The 16,296-nt window shown below is 37.8% G+C and overlaps 2 protein-coding genes across 2 annotated transcripts; both read right to left on the bottom strand.

Annotated features, from left to right (window-relative positions):
* Positions 1 to 145: 145 nt before the first annotated feature.
* On the bottom strand, positions 146 to 13,334 carry LOC111337556 (protein O-mannosyl-transferase TMTC2). Its single transcript, XM_022943894.2, has 16 exons — positions 13,111 to 13,334; positions 10,710 to 11,017; positions 9,914 to 10,197; positions 8,427 to 9,265; positions 5,228 to 5,256; positions 4,622 to 4,736; positions 3,872 to 3,957; positions 3,405 to 3,466; positions 2,620 to 2,686; positions 2,465 to 2,520; positions 2,293 to 2,371; positions 1,624 to 1,745; positions 1,408 to 1,489; positions 1,123 to 1,237; positions 904 to 967; positions 146 to 696 (listed from the first exon to the last, which is right to left on the bottom strand). The coding sequence occupies exons 1-16, from the start codon at positions 13,203 to 13,205 to the stop codon at positions 532 to 534; spliced, it is 2,568 nt and encodes an 855-aa protein (XP_022799629.2). The 5' UTR covers positions 13,206 to 13,334; the 3' UTR covers positions 146 to 531.
* On the bottom strand, positions 5,882 to 8,398 carry LOC148741581 (uncharacterized). The gene is made up of 4 exons (XM_088742672.1): positions 7,598 to 8,398; positions 7,104 to 7,183; positions 6,939 to 6,992; positions 5,882 to 6,831 (listed from the first exon to the last, which is right to left on the bottom strand). Exons 1-4 carry the CDS (start codon positions 7,750 to 7,752, stop codon positions 6,092 to 6,094), a joined length of 1,029 nt encoding a protein of 342 aa, XP_088598798.1. The 5' UTR covers positions 7,753 to 8,398; the 3' UTR covers positions 5,882 to 6,091.
* Positions 13,335 to 16,296: the final 2,962 nt, after the last annotated feature.

The following is a 16,296-nucleotide window of genomic DNA, read 5'->3' as shown; positions in this document are numbered from 1 at the left end:
TTGCACTTTAAACACACTTCTTGCACTTATCGTGCATTTAACCGCACTTTTCCCGCGCTCTGAAGCACTTTGAACGCACTTTAAATGGACTTGAACGCACCAGAATGGTTGTGGAATTAAGTCCATCAGACACACCTCGAAGAACTAATATTGTTTTTTTTTTTATTATTAAACTAGATCCAAAGCAAACAAAAATATCTTTGTTTAAAAAACTATCTCAACATAATTCTACTAAAGTACTCTATAAGTACCATAAATTTGAAATTTACAATGCTGTTAATATCAATCTGATCTCAATTTTGTTTAATTTATTCTCTGACACTAATTAACTTAGAATTCTAAATTTTGAGATTAAGCGAAAACTTAATCATCAATCACTTATCTCCAAAAGGCCAAACCATAAAAAGTTTAAAAAAGAAAAAAACTTTTAAATTTTCTCACAAATTATCGATTAAATACCTGTCTAACATATTTGAATTTGTTTTAAATCTGTAACGCATGCATGTTTTTCTTTTCTTTTTTTTTTTTCACTCAGACTTTCCTTTTGGCTTGCAAAGTTCTTAGCTTTTTCAGATTTTCCTCTGTTAGCTGGTCCCCAGGTCTCAACTCTAGTGCTCGGGTGTAACTCATCTCAGCTTCGTTAAGTTTACCTTGGAGGTGCAACATAGCTCCAAGATTCATATGTGCCACTGGATTCTTAAGGAAGAATAAAAGTGAGGTATCTTTTTTAATAACAAACCATAATTGACCTTTTGACTATGGTATTGTAGTATTCTGCTGATGGTAAACACTTGAACACAATGTATGTATCGATTAATCAGGAACTGACTTGCAAAATTTGAGAAGGACATATTGCAGATTTGTATTCTAAATAGACTAAAATATTTCTTAGATGTTTCTCACCTGTGGATTCAACTTGACTGCCTTCTTGTAGCAACTCTCTGCCCTTTCATAGTCTCCAATTTCCCTACAAACAAAAAATATGTGAAGATGCTGAGTACCTGTTCAGTGAAATGATTACACTTGCAAACTGACAACATTTTCCAGACAAGCAGAACAAAGTAAACAGAGAGTACAGAAAGGAATCAAGTAGAATTGAAATCACATTACTTCACACGGTACCTGAGATACCCAGCAGCAGTAAATGCAATTTCAAAGTCATGGGGAGCTAATTTCATGGCCTTAGTAAACATTGTGGCTGCCTCCGTCAATCGCCTCTGATCAAACAAAAACTGCCCTGATAGAAAAATGAAATCAGATATATGATTATTTTTTCCTTTAAGTTCTCACAAACAACATTCTTTGCAGTGCTTACCTATCCCAGTTTACACCTTAAATAATTAAGAATCATGAAAATTTTCTGGAAATTTAAAAGCTTTCCTTTAAGCTCCTAAACCATAAACATACCATAATGTGTCCAAGAAGCATGATCTGATTTATTTAAAACTTGTGCTTTCTTGAACCAATGTTCAGCTTCATTGAAGTTGCCCTGTAAAAAACAGAACAGAAAGTCAAATGCATGCAATCAATTTTCCACTCACATTCATTATACAAGTATAAATATTTATGCATCAAGTGCACACTATATAATTGATTGAACATTCTATTCAGTATTGTACCTACCAGTTTAGCAAGATGTTTAGCATATGTAAGATGAGCAGCCAAGTGATCTGGTTTACTCATGAGTGATTCCTTGTACCATTTTTCAGCTTCTGCATATTTCCCAGTTGCAGAGTATGCTTCCCCTAGAATCAAACATTCAATTTGACTAAAGATTCAGTTCACACCTGATGACTGTAATTGTAGTTTCCCCAAATTAAATATAAGGTATGAAAAAAAATTCTTAAATCTTCTGATTATCATGACAACTGATAAGTGTATTTGCTGTTCCCATAATTATTTATCAGCATTGTTCAGTATTCACCACAGTTGCCATCTGTTTCTTTGTATGGACTCTCTTAGCTTTGCTTGGGAAATCAAGAACAATTATCAAATATATTTTAGGAAGAACAATAGTCCATTTTACAGTTGTGTGCTTGGTTGCCAAGCCTTTGAATAGGAGTGAGGCTAGGGTTGACCTTGTTATGATACAAACCTTGCTGCCTTTCAAATGTAAATCACTTTGTTATCATGCTAACTAGATACAGGTCTCTATCACAACAAGGTCACCTTCAGCCTCACCCTGAATCAAAGGCTTGGCAACTAAGTACACAACAGTAAAATGGCCTGTTGGAAACAACATTTTGTACATCGTTCAAACCACCTATTTTATTCACATCATATGGCACCTACCTATCAGGTTGAACAAACTGTGAGGCTCATAGTGAGCTGGCATGGTTTTTACTGCCTCAAAGTAAACTGTAAGGGCTTCCTGTAATCAATTGTAAAAAATCTAAAATTATTAAAACTTTTCTAAAAACCACTTCAAATGGAAATCACAGTGATCCAAGAAAGCACTATCTACCTTTGGTTTCCCAAGTTGAGCCAAGATGCGCCCAAGATTATACTTTATTGATGTAACTGTGTTGGGTAAAAAGCAAAATAAGCCAACTGTACTGTTAATATTCACATAGATCACTCAATGGATCACAGTTGTGGCCAATGTTTTTAGTTACTCACTTGAATGACTGTGCTGTTTGGGATCCTTTAATCCATGACCACTGATGGTTGAAGCATTCTTTAGAATCTATGCAGGAAAAAAAAAGTTAAGGTATCTTTACTTAAAAAAAAAAGATGGTTAGATGGTTTGCAGATACCAGCACTGACTCATGAGTGGAGAGTTTGCTAATAGTTAATTAAACTCTTGGGTGGAGAGTTTGATGGTTATACAGTACCCATTTACTCTGCTTTGCGGGGACTTTGATGGTACCCATTTACACTTCTGGCTGGAGAGTATGCTGGTATTCTTTCACACCCCAGTGTACAGTGCTTGATGATGATGATGATACCCATTCACACTGTGAAAGTTTGACAGTATACCAGCATTTATATTTCTAGGTGGAGAATTTGCTGGTACCCATACACAAGTTTATATAGGTTCTTGTGTAGAGAGGCACTGTGAGAATTTTGTGTCAAATCTAAAAAATAAGTTAAACTTAAACAGAAATGTCCTTGCCAGTCATCTCAAACTTGGAACATTTCATCAAAACTACTATGCAAACTCCATTGGTTCACTCTCTCTCTCTCAAACATATATAATTATAGGTAATAAAATACTTTGGAAGACATGCTAATATGAAATTCTAGAAGTACCTCCATCTGATAGACAAGATTGGAACTGAGACCTTAAAACACATATTGTCTATGTACAGCATTACTGATATCAATTTGACAAAAATTTGATGGATTTAAACTGAGTCTGCATATTTTTACTAAAGTTAAACACAATTGAAAACACTTCCCACCTTTACAGCTTCCTCCTTATGCCCCAAGTCAGCCAGCAAAATACCCAAATTCAAATGGGCAGCTTTGGAAAAACCACATGAAAAATTGAAGTTATTTCCTTGACCCTCCACCCAAGAGTATACTTTTTAAAGTCCCAGCAAACTTTCTAATCATGAGAAGAAAGACCTCATTAAATTAAGGAATTTTTGTAAAGACTCTTAAAATTTTAAAAATAAAAAATTTTTGATGTTCATAAATTGATCCTGACTGAACTATCAATTCATGTACACTGTATATGACTTGTCAAAAGCATATATCTGTGGGTGAAGAGGATAGCTGTCTGTCTGAAAGAACATTGGAGGCCATTGTCAAGACTGTTTGAAAAAATTGTTTATTCAGTTGGTCAGGGAAATTTTACACTTGCTGGGAAAAAGTCAGGGAACTTCATAATCAATGACTGTGGCAACCATCATCTAGGGTATCTTACCAGCTAGTCTTGGCCTGTAGTGGATGGCATTTTCATAGCTTTTGATTGCTTCACTGTATTGCTGTCGTTCAGCCAAAAGGATTCCCCTAAAATAAAAAGAAAACAAACAAAGCAAATCAAAGATTCCTTAAGATAAAGTAAAAGTGAATGTGGTTGAGTGGTCTTAATTTTCAGATCAAGCAGAAAAGTTTTTGGGGAGCCAGTCATGTATACACTTTAATCTACCTAGTAATCATTCTAAGCAACATATGGCAATCTGCGGTCTTTATCCTTACATTCGCGTAGTTTGGAAAGCCATAAAACTCTTAAACAAAAGTTTATCTTTCTAATTGGCACTCTTAATCCCACAGGTATCAACAAATGGTTTTCAATATACTAATTTATTCATGTTTTTCTTGTCGCCATGTTCCCAGCAATAGCTTAGTTCCACTTTCTGCATAATTTATAAACCCACACACAACCCACAATTCCTCCATTCGTTCTGATGAAGGGCTAATGCTCGAAACGTCAGTTTTTCAACTCTCTATGGTGGCCAATTTACAATTTCAACTTGGTTGATATCACCAAATTACCTCGTTACCCCCACCGATGCAGCACCACAGTTTCTTTTATTAGAAACTCACTGCCTGTATATAATAATACTTGACAAGTGCTAAGATAACTTCAGTTCTTAATCAATGCCTCATTCTTATCTTATTCCAATGTGTATGACTCCATCTTTAAGTAATAAGCAGACATCCAGATACTTACAAGTTATAGTGCGTGTCAGCCATGTTGGTACGGTATGTCAGAGCCTTTCTGTAAGCATTTTCAGCTTCTCTAGTTCTTCCTTGTGAACTCAGCACATTCCCTAAGTTTGACCAAGCTGGTTATGAAGTCCAAAACAGAGTTAATTAAATATTTGAACTTGTTGAAATGAAAGACCGGACTTATTAATCACATGAAAAAGACAAAAACAACAACAAAAACATACACAAACTGAAACATGTTTCCCTAAGTCTATTCATTTGGGAGTGGGGGGGGGGGGGGTAGAATGAGACAGTAAGGGAGAGGGGGGAAATTTTCCCCTTTCTTTAACCCATGTCTCTCCGTTAGAAAGAAGCAATTTCTTAGTCCTTGTAATAAGAGAGAGTTCACTGTGTGAGGAGACCATACAAACAACATGAAAATAAAGATAATGCATCAAAGTCTGGTGATTGCATGAAATGAAAAAACACCCAATCATTAACCAGCAATAAGATGATCATGGGTTTGAGCCTTTGCTGAGAATACTCAAAGTTTTTCCTTTTCTGAGCAAGGGTGTGTCACTGACTGAAATGGTCCTACAGCAGTATCACAGGCAAAGTAATAGTTTACCTTTTGCAGGGTTGACAGTGATGCCAGATCTGTAAATGTTAAAAATAACAATGTTATGATCATAAATTGAACATGTTGTGACTCACTGCGGCCATCAAACTACTGTTTTATTTTGACTATGATCCTAATCCTAAGCAATTACTATGTGTACCAGTATCCCTGATATAAAATATGCACTTTAACACTTTCCCATATATCAAATTTCAGCCATTGTCATGCTACTTTACTAATTTACTAATAACTTACAAACAATGTGACCTAGGACTGTAAAAATTGGTCAGAATGATGTCTTTACATAGGGCTTCAAGACAAAAAAAAGTTTGCCTCCAATGGAGCTCACAACCTCCTAATGACTATATGACACGAATCAAATTAGCATAATTTATGCAAATTTATTTTTCATATTTCAGTCGGAGGGCTGACAGAGTTATGTATGACAAAATGTTAGAGAAGAACTTTTTCCCACACCTTTCAGCTGTAAATCCTCCAAATTTGGTGCAAATTTAGCCAATAATAAATAAGTTATGAATATTTATTGTGAATCCATCAAAGTGTTAAATTTGCATGAAAAATTTACCTAACATGTCACTTTTTGCAGTAGGAGTTCAGCAGGGTTGGCTATGAAATTGTTGGTGAAGTGAGCCTTCCTTTACCTTGGAAAGTGAAAAATATCTTTACTCCAACCCTCTGTCACACAGTTACACATTTTCTGTCATGCCCAAGCATAATACAATCCTTACTACAATGTACATTTGCTCTTACGTAGATCAATTGACCCACCAGAAGGCTTTCACTTATGTGAATGAAACCTAACAAACTCTGAAAAAGGTGAAAATTACAATGTTTACAATGTTTCAATAAAGTCTACAATCTTTCAACAGTATGGAATCTTTCAACAGTATAAAATCTTTCAACAGTATACTTATCACCTTCTGTTTCACAAGCCGGGTCAACAACATGAAGCATCGCCATTAGGCCTTTGAAGCGTATCAAAGGCATAAAACATTTTCCCCACAAGCCGTGATAAAGAGATTTTCTACTCCAGTAATTATCTACGACATCACTGACTCTTACAAGCCCAAAGTAGATGAGGATGGCTATTAACCGTCTGATCTCATCTGCAGTGCACTCTAGCCAGCTTCCGTCCCTTTTTGCATAGGACTGGTGGGTTTCAATATGCTCATAAGCATAACTATTTGTATGACTTACAATATTATTGATCAACTCTACAGTAAAAAATAAATTAAAAAACTCAACAGCTCTTGTAAAGGCACCACGCACTAATCGCTGGCCAAGGTGAACGCCGACGGGATGGGCTGGACGAAATGGCAGCGGCTGATTTCCAAGATCATCATCAGCATATCCCTCGTGCAGTTGCACTGCAGGCCCACGTGCCACTTGACCACGACCACTTGCCCTTCCACGTGCACCATCTCCTCTTGCCCGTCCTCCTCGCACACGAGCACGACCAACCCCACGACCACGACCAAGACTACGACCCACCCCACGACCACGACGCGGAGAGGAAAGAGTTGGGGCACCACGATTGGAAGGTGGATGCGGTCTGGCTGCTCCACCATAGAATGATGAAGCATTAGAGGAACCTGTGAAGTGTAAACAGATTTCAGTATAACAGAGAATAACACAGAACATGATGCAGTACATGCAAAACAAGCAAGACATAATTCCTTCCAAAGAAAATTATACTCACATGAGGCTGCATTGGTGTTTGCTGGTCCTGGAGGAGGGACATCTGGTAGGGGAACTGCACATAACAAAAACAAATAATTATTCATTGTATCAGTGGAAAATAAATGCATAATACAACAAAAGAGCAAAGTTTGATCTACTCAACTGATAATAAAAGAATACCTACCTGAAGGATCAGCCACCCCTTCATCCTCCACTTCCATTTCACTCTCTGACCAGTGGAGAGTGAAAGGGAATTCACTATCGCTAAAAAAGAAATTGAAAACAGAAAAATTTAACAGATTGGTCTAGAGAGAGTATGAGAAACAAATGAAAAACGGCAACAGCGCCAAATCGCGTCAGAAAAAAAAGGAACGAACGCAGCGAATTTGAAATAAGAATTCGAAATTGAAGCGACGCCACAGGAGCGTCACCACAGCAACGCGTGCCACGTCGGCCAACAGCAAATCCCCTTATGCACAAGGTCAAAAATCGAGAAATCCGTTGAAAATTCGAAAGGTATTACATCAAATCTTAAAAACGAAGCATTTTTCTGTAAAATAGGTTAGAAATCAAGAGTCAGGGGCGCCGAAAATGATGTTTTCTTGAACAAGAAATGAGGATTTATCCGACGCGATCTCCTCGTGGTTTCATTCCACGAATTTCAAAATACGTTCTTACCTTGAAATATCTGATTCATTCGCCAGAAGGCGATCCAAATCGCTTTCTTCACCACTATCCAAGCCTCCAGTGGTTTCGTTCACTTCTTCAACGGAAGAATCCGAGTGTTCCGAGTCGAAATCTTCCAAGCGTAGTCTCTTGGCATTTGACGCCATTGCTCTCACTATGCTCACATCACCAAGTTCGAATTACACTGCGTGGCATTCGCTCTATATATGGCCGATTGCCTTGAAACTTGGCCAGTGATTGGCTAAATCTATAATCTCTTATTGTTCCACATTTGACGTCAACCGAATGTAACGCAACAATTCTACAAGCCAGCGAAAATATAGGCCAGATTTGTCCTAATTTTTGGCGTTGATATGGTAAAGGGTTAAAGGGTACACCTAACAAATTTTTCTGGGTATTGTAGATATAGAATACCTGTTGACAATTAGCTGAATAAGGACGTAGTTATTCAACCTGTGCATCCAAAAAGACCACAAGTGACAGTGAAATGTCTATCAGTTTAGGCCAATATATTCACTGTATTTTATTCAATAAAATACAATTATTCTGTTTAAACATGTAGATCAAAATTCAGACCTTAAATCTCAAAGGCCTCTTTTCAAGAAGCATGGCATGTCACCCACTTCATTACACATATATCAGAGTCATAAAAGACCTAGAAACATACCAGTGTGTGCATATCTCCACAGCCACAAACCACTGTATTTGGCTGTAGTTGACTGATTAAAAGGTTTGTGCTCTCTAAATGACTGCAAAAATAGCTCTCTTAAGAAAGGGACAATTGAGCTATGTTTGTCAACTGAATACACTTGTCAAATACCTGTACAGTGCCTCTTCATTTTGCCAATCCCAATTCCTTTCCACAGTTCTTGCTGCAGATAAGATTAATAAACACACCAAGAACCCAGAAAATAGTCTCAACTGCTGCTCATTACAAGCTTTCCAAATTATGTCAGCTCCAACAGCAATCAGCAAACAAAATCCAACACTTGGAATGTAGAGTATTCGTTCTGCCACCACAAAACCAACATAGAAAAATAGGTTACTCGCTGGGAGAAAAGAAAGTGTTAAGATTGCAAGTGAAATGAGTGTTGTTTTAATCCAACAAGTCTTGTTGGTGACACTGAAGTCTCTCATTGGTAAGTTATTGTTACTTTGCTGTTGATTAGAATAAATGCCATTTGAATGCTTGGCATTATCTGTAGACTTCTTCACATGTTTTTTTCCATTTTTTTCAGCTAAGTCTTTTCTACGCTTTACAGCATGTTCCTTCTGTGAAGATGTGTCTTTGACAGTTTCTTCCACATTTAAGTGAAATACCAAGCTCTTTAAACAGTATAAACCCAATAAGGCCAGAGTTCCATAAAATGCTATAATCACTCCACAGCGTGGGTCCCGCAAAGACTCAACCAGAGGTATAGAATCCATTGACCAATCAAAACTCAATGTTTTAGGAGACAACAGGAGCCAGAAATTAAATGCTGGCAAAAACAAGAAAGTTAACAGCCTGGTCTGTCTGCTATCACAATTTGCAGCAGGATTGTCAGATGGTGAAAAATCAGGTGGTTGACTCCCCATCATGCAGATTCTCAGAAGCAACAGAGCAAGTCCAGTGGTGATCACCAAAAGTAAGCGCAAGGCATGACCATTTTTAACAGCCTGGGAACACAATGAAAAAAATGTGTTAAGGTTAAAGTTCACCTAATGAAAAGGTGCAGGTTAAACCATGATGGCATCATCATGTTTAGTTGGGAAAAAAAGACACTTAACTTCAAGAATAACTCTTATAATTATTCCTTTTAGAATTGTGGAGGAGGTTACTTGTAATTTATTACATGACTCGGGCAGTCAGAGGACCAATAACTAAAATCAACCAATCAAAATGCTCTATTGCCGGTCCAATATTCTCTAAGTATTGGACCGGGCACTGTCCCAAATGGTCCCGAATGACACTGCACTCGTGTCCCTTTGAACTTCAGTCATATAATAAATCTCTTATTAACCAAGCTTGCTCAGGACCGTACTGGAAGAATATCGGGCCTCGGTCTTTTTTGTACAGACCTTGCTGAGCTCGGTCCGTACTGTCAAGACCTTGGGCCAATATTCTCCCAGTACGGCCCTTGCGCTTGGTTAATAAGATATATATATTTATTTAGCACCCAGTTAAGGAGGTGTAGCAATACCTTGAAGTGCACTAACTGTGTGAATGAAACCTTGCAAATATCTTGCAGTAGACAACCCAGCAGGCTTGTGGGACAGAATCTTTAGATAGGACTTACGAACTAATGACTACTACAGAGTACATACCATTGATATGGCTGCAAAATTAGTCTGATTCTTCATATGGCTTAACAGTACCATAACCTCATACACAGCACAAACTCCTAACACAGTGATGCCTTGTTCCTTGCATAACATGCTTGCTGTACACAATAGAAAACAAAACACCAACCACAGCCACTGTGTATGAACCTCTCTAAGCTGAGAATTGTTTGTGGTGAACTTGTGAGACTTGATATAAGCCAAAAATGATGCAATGAAAAACAAGCATGCTCCTATATCAGCTCGTCCTACAACTCCAGTGACAGCCTCTGATAAAAACAGAAAAAAAGACAGCTTGAAGTATTGATTTTTAAATACACTAGAAGGCTAATTTTGAGAAATTGTTTTATCTTTTTAATTCAAGGTACATTCTTTGTGAACCTCACTATTAACGAGAAAGTATTTTTTTTTTAACATTCCAAAGGAACAAGAAGAACATGAGCGACATTTTCATTGGATTAAAGGCTGCTCCTTATTTTTCAACTGCTGATTTGCTAATCCAACATAAATTTTAGGAATTGATTTTGACAACCTTGCTTAGTGGATAAAGTGGTGCCAACACTTTTGCAGCCAGCAGTGATTAGTGAACAAACTTCCTCATCATTATTTACATGCTCTATTAGCAGACATATATAACTAAGAAGGAAATGTGTGGTTCTAAGAATGGCCGGCTAGGATAGTTAATATAAAATGACACCCCTCCCAAGAAGAGTTCTGGAAACATCCCTTCACAGGGTATGAGTATGTGTATTTCACAAACCACCTGTTCTTTCAGACTTACCTGTATGAATGGGGTGTATGGCAAAAAGAAGCCCAGCCACTGTACATGGAAAGTGAGCAGGGAGAAAGATGTATGACAAAGCCACAACCAACCAACAAACAGTACTGTGTAATAATACATTCACAAGATGGTATCCAAATGGATTCAATTCACCAAAGTAAAAGTTGATCCTGAATGTTGCCACACACAGAGGTCTGTAAGACTTGTGGCTTCCACTATGTGTGAGAGGGGTCCCCCAAAAATCATTGAATAGGACATTACTCCACGGAGTTGAAGGTAGCAGGTCAGAATTTTTTAGGATGGCTCGGCTAGCATAGAAAAAAAAAGAGAAAAGAACAGTGACAGCGATTAATTGAAAACCAAGTTCACCAACTGCTTGCAATAGCTATGTAGTCAGTAGAACCCGACCGCCACCCAGTTAGCCCAATGGATAGTGCACTGGGCTGTTGTGCGGGAGGTAGAGGGTTCGAGCCCCGGCCGGACCAACACTCACAGTCTTAAAATAATTGAGAAGAATTTGCTACCTTTCTATAACATCAAGAAGTGGTTAGATAATCTAGTCTTCTCAGATGGGGACGAATAAATGGAGGTCCCGTCTCCTGCAGGGTTGGGGTAGGAGACGTTAATTTCCCACGCATGAGATTACTGTGTGATGGATGTCCTCCCCTGGGTTGGGATGGGTGGGTTTACTGGGCCTGCAGTAATTGGCGTAAGCTGTTGCGGTGTCCCTGCCGGTTGGCGAAGCTAATAAACTAAACTAAACTAAACTAAACCCCACTAACTCGATTAACTCAAATGTTAATGAATAAAGTTAGTTAACACGAACTCTCTGTTAACTCTAACTAATTTTATTTTCCCTTGCCTCAAATTTATCCTATTGACTTAAATTTAACTAAAAAATGTCAATCGATACATGTCAGAAGTGTCAAAACCTAACTGATTGACAAGGCCCAATTTTTACTGGTAATTGGAGCAAATGTGATAATATTAATGAAAATGTAATACATTTTAGCTAAACTTCCCAAACTAAACTTGCCTGTCAAAATTGAATTCAAGAATGGTAAAAACATTATTCCTTAAGTTAATAATAATTAGTGGGATATAATTGAAGTTCAACACAAATCCTAACAAGACAGGCCCCTACTAACTTAAACCATTTTTGTTTCCCTTCTGAGTAGTTACACCTGTGAAGTTTCAGTGTTTATTCCATGATGATAATTCCTCTGAATCTCCTGCACCACACCCAAGCTTAATAATTATAAACTTGATACTGATGCATCTGGAGAAACTCTCAAATCATTCCTAAATAAACCAAGCTATTTATGTGGGAATTTTGAGGAATTTATTTTTGAAGTATTTTTTTTTTGCTTTTTGGTGTATTACTTTCATAAATTATTGAGGAGTCTTGGCACAGAGAATTCCTTGTATCAGATTTACCAAAACATGTATTTACTATTGGTTTAAAATACTCTTATTCAGCATGGTAATATATATTTAGTAGGTCAGATACATTTGGTTAGAGAAAAAGTCAAAACGTATGGATCAACAGTAAAAGCAATCATTTGTAGAAGAATTGTAAAATAACTGAAATGGTTTTTGCAATCAAAAATTTTAAAAGATTCAATATTTTCCAACATACGATGACAATGGAAATTTATAAATAAGAGATGAGAAGTTCCAACTGAGAATATTGCATAGCCAAAAGAACTGATGCCACAAACGTTTGATAACCTCTGAGTTCAATTTATTTGGATGTTGATGGCTTTATCTGGCTAGAATGGTGTTTATCCGATCTTTATAGGTCTGAGTTTTTGTAAGATGAAGTTCGCTCAAATATTGCTTACAATCGGTTCGTCGATCGCCTTTGTTAAAAAAAATCACCACTGCAAATAGGAGAAAAACAATAAACGTTGGTAATGCAGGTGGTTGTCAAAAACTCTGGAGGTTCGCCAGTTTGAGATGTTTTCATGCCAAATTTGCCGCAACCGATCAGAAGAGTGTTTCATTGGGGAAAAAAACGAATGACTTTTCCTAAATTCGAGGATATTTGTTGAGTCAGGAATTTAAATTTAAGCTCAACTACTTGATCCGTAAGGTCGTCCGCGAGGCTTAAAAATAAACCGAAACACCCGCAAACGATCAAAGAGATGCCTATGATGCAAATTCTGCAATTTTTTTTTTTTTTTGCACGAAACATTATTCAATAGGCGATCAAAAACTCAAGAGAATCGGTAGCATAGGCAAGTTTGTCTTATGAACTGTAAAGATTTGATCGGTATTATTGTCGAGTGAAGAGTTAATGTTGTAATAAAAAGCAATTGAATTCTGGAAACCTCAAAATGCCACCAGTCACCTCAAAATAATTCCGGATTAATCACAAATTTGTCATACGCGCACTTACCTGTCATCGTACACGAAATCTGCTGACAGAGAATTCAAAAAACATAATAGCCCAGCTATAGAGGAAATTGCGGCTGTATACCACCACTTCCACATCTCATTCTACATCCCGTGGGGAATCGACGGCTAAACAAAGCCACCTGCATTCAAACTTCTCTAAGGTCCCGCCATCCGCCATCTTCGTAAACCTTGGTAACCAGGTCAGTATGAAGCAGCTGATTGCGAGGTTACTGCAGATTACTGAATGCGCCTCTGACAGGGTACAAAGTATGAAAATGAAATTAACAAATGGTAAACACCACAGCGTACACTATTGAGTTATGGTGCACGCGGGAGGTTGCTAAGCACGAAAGAAGCGTAAGAGTCGCTCGAGGCGATAGCCGAGAGCGACTCTAGCTTCTTGAGTGCTTAGCAAACCTCCCAAGTGCATCCATAACTCAATAGTGTACGCTGTGGTGTTTACCATTTGTTTTATAACATTACATTGATACATTGTAGCTAAAGAGTTACCTTTTATTTAACAAATCTTACGCGACCAGAAAAAACAAGCGCGCGCGGAAAAATAGTCTTTGCATTTGCTCACGTCAGCAGCGTACACCCATGGGCAAATGGGGGGACGCTAAATTGACCAATCAGAGCGCGCGCTTTACTTTGGTTATGTTATAATTAATTTTGTGCCTTGGCTTACAATAAACGTAGCATTACGAGCGGGGATAAAAGGTATAGTCATATAGATATTAATTTTCTAAGTTTGAAATGAAGAAATTTCATTCAAGGCAGTCATTTTAATACAAACATCAAGTTAAGTCGTTTTGCGACTGTCACCACATGTTTGATGAATTAAATGCCTTTGATTTAATTTTAAGACAAGTTGGAGAAGTAAATCTCTCGGTATCAATCTGGTTAACCATTGAAGTGCAATAAAAAGCATAAAGAGGAAAATTTACTCATAAAAACACAAGCATACCTTCATTCAATCTCCCAAAGAACTTCGTGGTTGGTGGTCTTTGTCACGCGAACACGGGGTTTCCGGTTTCCCAGCTTGATAATCAGCTCCACAGGGTAATAAAGCGAAGCTTTCAGCCAGGCTATCTCTTCAATGGTTTATACCACAAAAATTAAATATAAATTACACCTAGATCCAGGTGTCAAGGTCTCCTAGACAGCTTTTTATCGAACAGATACAGTATATTTATGAATAAACAACTCATCTGTCAAACTACGGCGGTTAAAGTGGTTTTCTTTGTTAAAAATAAGATACGCAAGCCTCAGTTCCGTGAAGATCGAGTTTGAACAACAAAAAAAAAAAAGCTTTAAATAATGACTTGTAAGTCTTATGGATAAAAAGATGACATTATTCTGCTAAATATCTTACTAGTTACCCGCGATTACTTAACTCGAGTAAGCAGGTAAAGGCAGTGATTTTTATTTCCGATGTCAATAGTGACGATTCAAGCAGCATGATGTGAACGACGAGCTTCGACAAAAAATGCGATAAAAAACGGCACTGAAATGGCTCTGAAAATTGAAACTGAAGTCACCTCGCTATAAACAAATTTATAACTGGCGGGGACTTACAGCTAAAATGGGTTCGAGTAAAATTTTGAGGTTTTGTGAAAGGAGAAGGATAGAAACACTTTTACCATTTTCTTAAATAAGGGATCAATCTAATCCTGAAATCAATTGCTAAGGTATAAGTCATAAATTTTATGATTTTATGAAATTGCTCACTTCCTATATCCAAAGGCGTAAGGAAGTGGGCCAGTAGCCATAATGGGCGCAAGTAAAGAGAAGAGCCATGATCCTCACCTAGTTTCTAATTTCCTGCGAACTGCCAGGCTCCTTAAATGAAGTTGGTCTCCCAGAATCGCATGAAAGGATCGGGATACGTCGGATGCTAACGAAACGCTGCCAGTCCTCTTCGTGATAATATACAATACGTAGCGTACATTTTTCCTGGACAATCGCTTTGTCAAGGGGTGAAATTTCTCTGATACTCTTTTCCTAAGATCCATAGGATCTTCCCTTTATTCATATTCTTTCTATCCTATCCTTGACAAAGAAAGGACCTCAACCCGCCATAATGGGTAATTATAACAAAGTTCGGCGGATATAACGCGCACTGTCTTTGGTTGAAAGGGCGTGCTCTATCAGGGTATGGAGCACGGAGCTGAGCTAAGGCCTTCACGCCATCTGCTAATTTGCACTATGTCAAGCTTTTTCTTGTTAATTGAGAGTGAAATTTCGGAATAAGCGAGGCGGCGGGTAGCAATAGAAGAACCAAACAAAGGCTTGTAAACATGCTTAAGCACCGTAATTTTCGCTATTATGACGTGTACAGAGACGGAAATCCTCAAAGAGAAAATGAAATGAAAAGTCCAGGTTTTGAAGGTTTTCACGCTCAGTTAGATTGTAAACTTCCGTATGGTAATAAAAACTCTCCGAATATTCAATTGTTACTTTAATTTACGGACTTACACAGCTTTTTGGACAGGATAGTGTCTACGGTTGCTACGCAACCAGTAAACGCAAAAATCAAACACTACTAACACAGATCTCCCTAAAGGACCTCCGATAGTTGCTGATTTAAGATCGATGTTGCGACGACTTCCGAATGGTCGCTGTCCCTGGCAAACCCATTGATTCTCGCTTCACGGACGACGTTAGAAATGAGGGAATGAGAGGGTGGCTGAATCAGGGGACGATTGTAGTCATGCCCATCGTGTGGAAAACGCAAGCATTGTCGGGTGATTTACTGAGTGTGCGGTCTTTAGAGTGAGCTGAATATTAAAAGCCTTTTTCTTTGAAGCACAATACTAAGGAGAAATTTTCGGTTAGCAACACTCGATTCAATAAAACTCTTTACTGAATTTTGACCAAAATAGGTCTAGAAAATTGCCAGTGTCAAAGTATTATGAGATAAAATTGTCGGTGCCTTTGACGGACGTTCCGTCAAAAATTAGTAAATAGTGATAATTATCGAAATAGTTTTAAGCTTTCAATTAATTTCCTGTAAGGAAGGCAATCTGGAAATTCCACTTTTATTTATTTTACATTCTATTACCGCAACGGATTGTTTCCAAGCCTTTTTTCCACTTTGTGCGAGATATAAAGTTACACATGAAATGAACCGTTTGCAAACTTGGCAAACAGTTTGGCGGTTTCTTGTTATGACGGCGATAGATCT

Source organism: Stylophora pistillata, chromosome 1, assembly GCF_964205215.1.
Source record: "Stylophora pistillata chromosome 1, jaStyPist1.2, whole genome shotgun sequence".
Classification (NCBI taxonomy): domain Eukaryota; kingdom Metazoa; phylum Cnidaria; class Anthozoa; order Scleractinia; family Pocilloporidae; genus Stylophora; species Stylophora pistillata.
The sequence above is the reverse complement of the archived record's forward strand: the minus strand, read 5'-3'. Positions and strand labels throughout refer to the sequence as shown.